The sequence below is a fragment of the Ailuropoda melanoleuca genome, chromosome 11, assembly GCF_002007445.2.
Source record: "Ailuropoda melanoleuca isolate Jingjing chromosome 11, ASM200744v2, whole genome shotgun sequence".
NCBI classification, from domain to species: Eukaryota; Metazoa; Chordata; class Mammalia; order Carnivora; family Ursidae; genus Ailuropoda; species Ailuropoda melanoleuca.
The window spans coordinates 110148712-110154580 of record NC_048228.1 but is presented as its reverse complement, the minus strand read 5'-3'; the positions used below and the strand labels follow the sequence as shown (position 1 = coordinate 110154580).

The 5869-nt window shown below is 64.5% G+C and overlaps 1 protein-coding gene across 1 annotated transcript; it reads left to right on the top strand.

Annotated features, from left to right (window-relative positions):
- The first annotated feature begins 9 nt into the window (after positions 1-9).
- Positions 10-5738, top strand: FGFRL1 (fibroblast growth factor receptor like 1). Its single transcript, XM_034672247.1, has 3 exons — positions 10-136; positions 346-440; positions 1172-5738. Exons 2-3 carry the CDS (start codon positions 362-364, stop codon positions 2185-2187), a joined length of 1095 nt encoding a protein of 364 aa, XP_034528138.1. The 5' UTR covers positions 10-136; positions 346-361; the 3' UTR covers positions 2188-5738.
- The last annotated feature ends 131 nt before the right edge of the window (positions 5739-5869 follow it).

Genomic DNA, 5869 nt, shown 5'->3' with positions numbered 1-5869 from the left:
GCGCAAATTTGTCCGCTAATGGCGCAGGCGATTATCTGCGCGGCCGCCGGTGTTGTGTGTCCCGCGGGCAGGGCCCGAGTTACAAGCGCCAGGAATCCAGACGGTGTTTAGAGACGGGGGGCGGCGGGGGAGGCCGGTAATTAGTGTAAACCCTTTGTCTGCCTTTGATACCCACGGTGCTCCCCGCCGCCGCTTCCTCCGCCCGGAGCGCTGGCAGGGAGGGCGGGGAGGCCCGCACCCCGATCCCCGCAGCCCGGGACCGGGGTGCTGGCGGCTCCCGGGCCCTAGGCTAGAGGGTGACCACCCCTACCCCCTACGCCAGTGACCGACCCTCAATACCTCCAGGTCCGGACAGGCCAAGATGACGCCCAGCCCCACGTTGTTGCTGCTGCTGCCGCCACTGCTGCTGGGGGCCCTCCCGCCGGCCGCCGCCGCCCGAGGTGAGTCCTGGCGCCCAGCCCGGCGCCCCGGCCTGCGCCAGCGCCGCCCCTTTCCCTCCCGGCCCTGAACCCTGCCACAGTGCCGGGCTGGCGCGCGTGCCTGCGCTCCGCCCCTACTGGCCCCAAGCTTGGCGGGTCTTCTCACCCGCTGGGCCCCCAGGCTCACCCCCAGGGCATACCCCCCTTTGCCCATGGGGTGCCCCAGTTCACCCATAGGGCATCACTAGCTCACCACGCCCCTCCCCAGCTCATCTGTAGGGTTCCCCAGCTCACCCCCAGATCACCTCCAGCTCCCCCTTGGGACCCCATGCTCACTGAGAGGGCACACCTCACCCACAGGGCCCTTCTCACCCAAAGATCACCCTGGCTCACCTGTGGGGCCCCACACTTGGGGCAGAGTAGGCTCTGGCTCCAGTCCCCGCCAGGACCCACGCACGTCCATATGTGGACCTGAAGTTGAGGGCAGCTGGTTACCCTGGGGATTTTTGTGGGGTAGGCTGTTTGGTACAGTGGACCCAGTTAGGCCCCTGGGAACCTGCAGAGACCCCCATGATGGCCAGGGTGGGGTTTGGGGACAGTGGGGACGTTGTCAATGTCTGGGACTCATGACCCAGCCCCGTGCCCTGAGATTGCCTGTCCCTAGAAAGACATAGCGTAGGGGCTGGGGGATTGAGTGTCCGGAACATGGAGTTGCTGCATAGCGTAGGGAGTGGGGGCCTGTCTCAAGGCAGATCCGGAGGACCACCTGCTTCGGGCTGCGTACTGTCTGTCGGCGTGTGCCGTGCCAGGACTTAGACACATGCCTGCACACCTGATGTCCAAGTTGGCGGGCCTGGAATGTCTCCTGAGGGACCCTTGCCCCGTACCCAACCCCAGCAAGGTACATCCGTGGCTGGTGGGTGATGGGAGCTACTTGTTCACGGACTCCCGCCCGCCATATTCTGCACTGGCCTCTCCTCAGCTAGGCGGGCCCTTTACCCAGGCCAGCCCTTTGGGTGTGTTGACCACTCAGGATCGTCCCTGCCCTGTCCACCAGTCCTCTGAGGCTTCGCTCCCCTCCCCCCGCCACCCAGCGGGTACACCGAGCCCAACCCGGCCTTATATGGGCACGTTTGGGTGTTGGGTGGCAGGCGGCAGCCCAGGTGGGCCTAATGCCACGGTACCCCCCCGCCTGCCCGGCTGGGGACTGGCCCGGTGGCTTAAGGGTGGGGGCTGCCCAGGCGTGGCTGGGCCTGGCAGTGTCCTGGGCACAGCGGGCACTCAGGTCATACCCAGCAAGGCCCCCCCGGTGGCCGGCAGCCTGGATTCTGATTCCTCTTTTATCTGCTTGGACTTCCCTCATTCCCACACCTGCCTGTCCTCTGGCTACTCAGCCAGGGGGCTCTGGAGGCCGCTGTCCTGGCCTGGTCATTGGCGGGAGCTGGATGCAGAGTGGCGGATGGCGGCGATGGCAGCGGGGGGCGGGGCCTGCCTCTGTGCCAGGGGGCCCTGGAGGGGCCACACCCTGCTCTGTTCCCCTCAGCCTTGGCCTTGGGACCGCTGCCGGTCTCCAGCCCCGGCCCTTGCGCTGGCTGTGCACGGCCCTGGTGGCCGCAGGGCACTGAGAGCCGCTCCCCAAGGGGAAGATCCTGTGTGGCTTTGCAGGGTGGGGTGTTGGGGGCCCCTGTTCCTGAGCTGTGCCAGCTTCTCCTCCAGGCCTGGCCTTGAGAGGCACGGTCACTCTGGGCGCGTCCTACTTTGCGGGTGAGCAGACCGAGCGCGGACTGCCTTCAGGCGGGCAGCACGGTGCGGAGGGAGCCAGGCTGTCTTCTGAAAGCCGTCCTCCCCGTGCGTCATGCTTCCTGGAGTCAGCAGGTCTCTAGACTCAGATCATGTTTTCAAAGTTCCCCTTTCTGAAAGTTTCACAATCATGGTGGGTTTGTCTTAAACAGCTTTCTCCAAATTTGAGGGAAGGTAGGATTTGGGTTTCTCACAGTGGGAACTTGAGAGGTTCGGAATGACATGCCCTTCCCGAAAGCTTTAGGAGAACTCGTGGAAGGGTTGTCCTGTTTGAATTTTTCCAAGGAGGATGCAGTGGACAGGTCTCTGAGCAGTCAGCCCTCGAGGTCACCTCCCTGTCCTCTGGACCCTGCTGGTGTGCCCTAGGAGGGCCGAGCGCGGACCTCTGGGGCTGGGTGCTGGCTGCGGGGTGCCCCACTCCACGGGGTGGTGTCCTCTTGCCGTTCGGGCTGTGCTGGGAAGGGTCGCCTGTGTGTGTGATTCAGCGGTCGTGGTGTGCGTGTGCGCTGGCTGACCTTGGCCTCTGGCCAGGCCGCAGGGGGCCTTCTCCCCCACCCCTCCAGGCAACGGCTGGCCAACGTGCAGCCCCAGCCGAGGTGGGTGTGCGGGAGCTGGGCCCAGGCGCTGTGAGGTGGGGATGCAGGCCAGCCGCCCCATTTATGTCTCGGGCCCCACTCCTGGAAGAGAAAATAAATCACTGTCCCCTCTGGGGGGAGGAGGGAGCCATGAACAAAGTCGCCTTTGGCTGGGCCTGGAAACTCCTACCGCAGGCTCCTTCATTGTGCGGGAATCAATGGGCCTTCAACCCCCGCCCAGTGCCATGGGGAAATGTTGGTTTTTCCCAGCAGTGGCCTCAGCCTCCAGCTTGGGGTTCAGGCAGAGCTAACAGGGCTGGTGGACGCAGGCAGTGGTCCTGCAGGCCTGGAGCCTTTGCTGCTGGCTGCTTCCCTGCTGGTGGCTGGCCTTCCCTGCCTTCCCAGTGACCACAGCCCTGGCATGTCCAGGTGGCAGCCTCTGTGGGCAGGGTCAGCAGGAGGGGAGGGCGTGCACAGGCCACTGTCCCCAGATCCCACAGATGCCCCACCCCATGCTGCCACCCTACCCTGCCTGCCATCTGTCTCCCTAGTGGTGGTCACTGGGTGCTCCTGGTCAAGCCGCTTGGGTGTCCAGCATGGCTACTCTTGGGGCCCAAGGAGAGCAGGGGCCACTGTCCTGGGCTAGTTTGGGCTGGAGCTGCAGCTGGGTGGTCCACAGTCAGGGAAAGCTAGAGGGAGGTCGGGTGGGGGCATGGGGAGAGACATAGGCAGCATAGCCTGGAAGGAGATGTGGGTACTGGTCAGGTGAGGAGAGGAAAGTCCCCCAGGTGGGGGAATAGTGTGGGCAGAGGTGGGCAGGTTGCCTTGACTAGGGTGTACCCCTTGAGGCCACAGGTGCCTTGGTGTAGCTGGATTGGGGGCCATGAGTAGGGATAGGCCAGGACTGGGCTGAGAGGCTGGTTTGCTAGGGTACAGGGAAGAGGGGCTGGGGGCATCGTGGGGGCTGGCTTCCTGCCCCCAGTGAGTGGCTGGGGGCAAGGCCTAGAGGCTGGCGGGCCTGCGGGGGGAGGCTGTATGCACCCTTTGTCCCACATGGACCGGCCCTCTTGGGGAGAACCAGCCTAGGGCAGGGGCTTCCAGGACTGTCCCTGAAAGACACTCTCCCTGGAGACAGTGTGGCAGGGAGGGCGCTCCAGCCTCAGGCCTCCTGACACCCAGGGCTTCCCTTCTTGGCAGGAAACAATGGCTTTCTTCCCCAGTTTGTTAGAGATTTACACAAGCCCTGCACTGTGAAGAAATACTGGGGCCTGGGGCAGCAAGCGGTGGGGAGTGAGCTGTGCCCAGCTCTGGCCTGGGACCCCACTGGGCCGCGATCCCCTCTGACTGCACAGTGCTGAGCCCCAGGAGAGCCAGGGCCACAGGACGGGGACTCGAGGGCTGCCCCCTGCATTCTGTAATGGCCTGCCCGTTCCGGCAGGGACTGCAGGCTTCCCTCTGGAGCCCAGCCGCGGGGGCCGTGTGTCCCGTGAGAGCTAGGTGGGCTACCCTGCAGCCTGCGGGGACCTCAGGGGGCCCAGCATGCCAAAGCCTCATGTCCTCGGGTCTGTCTACAAGAAGTGGGCGGTGGGCTGTGGGCCGTGGACACGTGGGGTGGGGGCTTGCCTGGGCCGCTGAGCAGGTTGGGCTGTCCTGTGCGTGGGCCTTCACAGTTAGATCGAGCATTGGTGCCCAAATGCCACCCTCCGGCCCCACCAGGGCTCTAGGCTCAGGAAACACCCACAGTGGGCAGGCCTTTGCGTGGTTTGGGCTTCTTGTCATGTTACCCTGTCCTCTGGGTCCAGCATCAGCATGTGAGGGAGGCCCAGTGAACCAGGTCCTCCTTGGTTCCTTGACTGGGGCTGGGGCTGGGGCTGGGCCCATCGGGGAGGCGGGGATGCTGGGTCAGTTCTAGGTGCGTGATGTTTTTGTGCGGTGGGGGATGGGGGCAGGTGCGGGCAGGTGCAGGCAGGGGTCAGCTTGGAGTCTGGCAGACGGACAAGCTCTGGACGCAGCCACAGGGTGTCCAGGTGAGCCCTCCGGCTGGTTCTGTCATCGTGGGTCTGGGTGTGGTCAGCTGTTGGCAGTCCCTGTGGGTACCCCCCCCCCAGGGCAGCAGCACATTGGGGGATACTCTGTGGCCCTCATGTGTGTCTTGGGAATGGCAAAGAGAAGGAGCCCTGGTCAGGGCTCTGATGGAGGGCCACCTGGGGGCTTCCAGGGCAGGGGACAGACTTCATGGGCCCCACCCAGCCTGTTGCCTTACGTTGTGCTGCTCCTGGCCAGTGGGTCTGACCGGACACTCCAGCCAGCTTGCTTGCTCAGTGGGTCAGGTTGTCCCTTTGCTGCACCCAGAATGGCCTGGTTTCTGGGGCAACCACCTGCCGTTCGGGTCCTACAAGTTCCACCACAGATCCTGTGGGTCCGGCCCCCAGGGGCCGCCCTGGGCCTGCTGGTGACTAGGAGCCCGTGTGTGTGTGTGTGTGTGTGTGTGTGTGTGTGTGTGTGTGTGTGTGTACGTGTGTGTGCGTTTACCTGAGAGGCTCAGAGCCAGGGCAGAGGCTGACCTCCGCCTCTCATGGCTGCCCTGGGGTGGTCTTCATCTCTGCCTCCTCTTTTTGGCCTCCCTGCCCCCTTCAGCCCTCCTGGGGCCCATGGGATGGGAGGGGCCTCAGCTGAGGTTACAGTGCGACCTTGTTTTGCTAAAGCTTGGGAAACGGTGCTCTCGGCAGGTGGGGCAAGGGGGGTCTCTGGTAGGGAGTCTGCCTCCGCTGTGAGGGTATGTCTGTGTGCGTGCATGTACCTGGGGGACTGTCTGTGGGTAGAGTGTGTGCATTTGGGGGACAGTGTCTGGGGGACAGTGTCCGGAGACAGCCTGTGTGTCTGGGGGACAGCCTGTGTGTCAGGGGACAGTGTCTGGGAACCGTGTCTGGGGGACAGTGTCTGGGGGACGNTCAGGGGACAGTGTCTGGGAACCGTGTCTGGGGTACAGTGTCTGGGGGATGGCCTGTGTGTCTGGGGGACAGTGTCTGGGAACCGTGTCTGGGGGACAGTGTCTGGGGGACAGTGTCCGGGGAC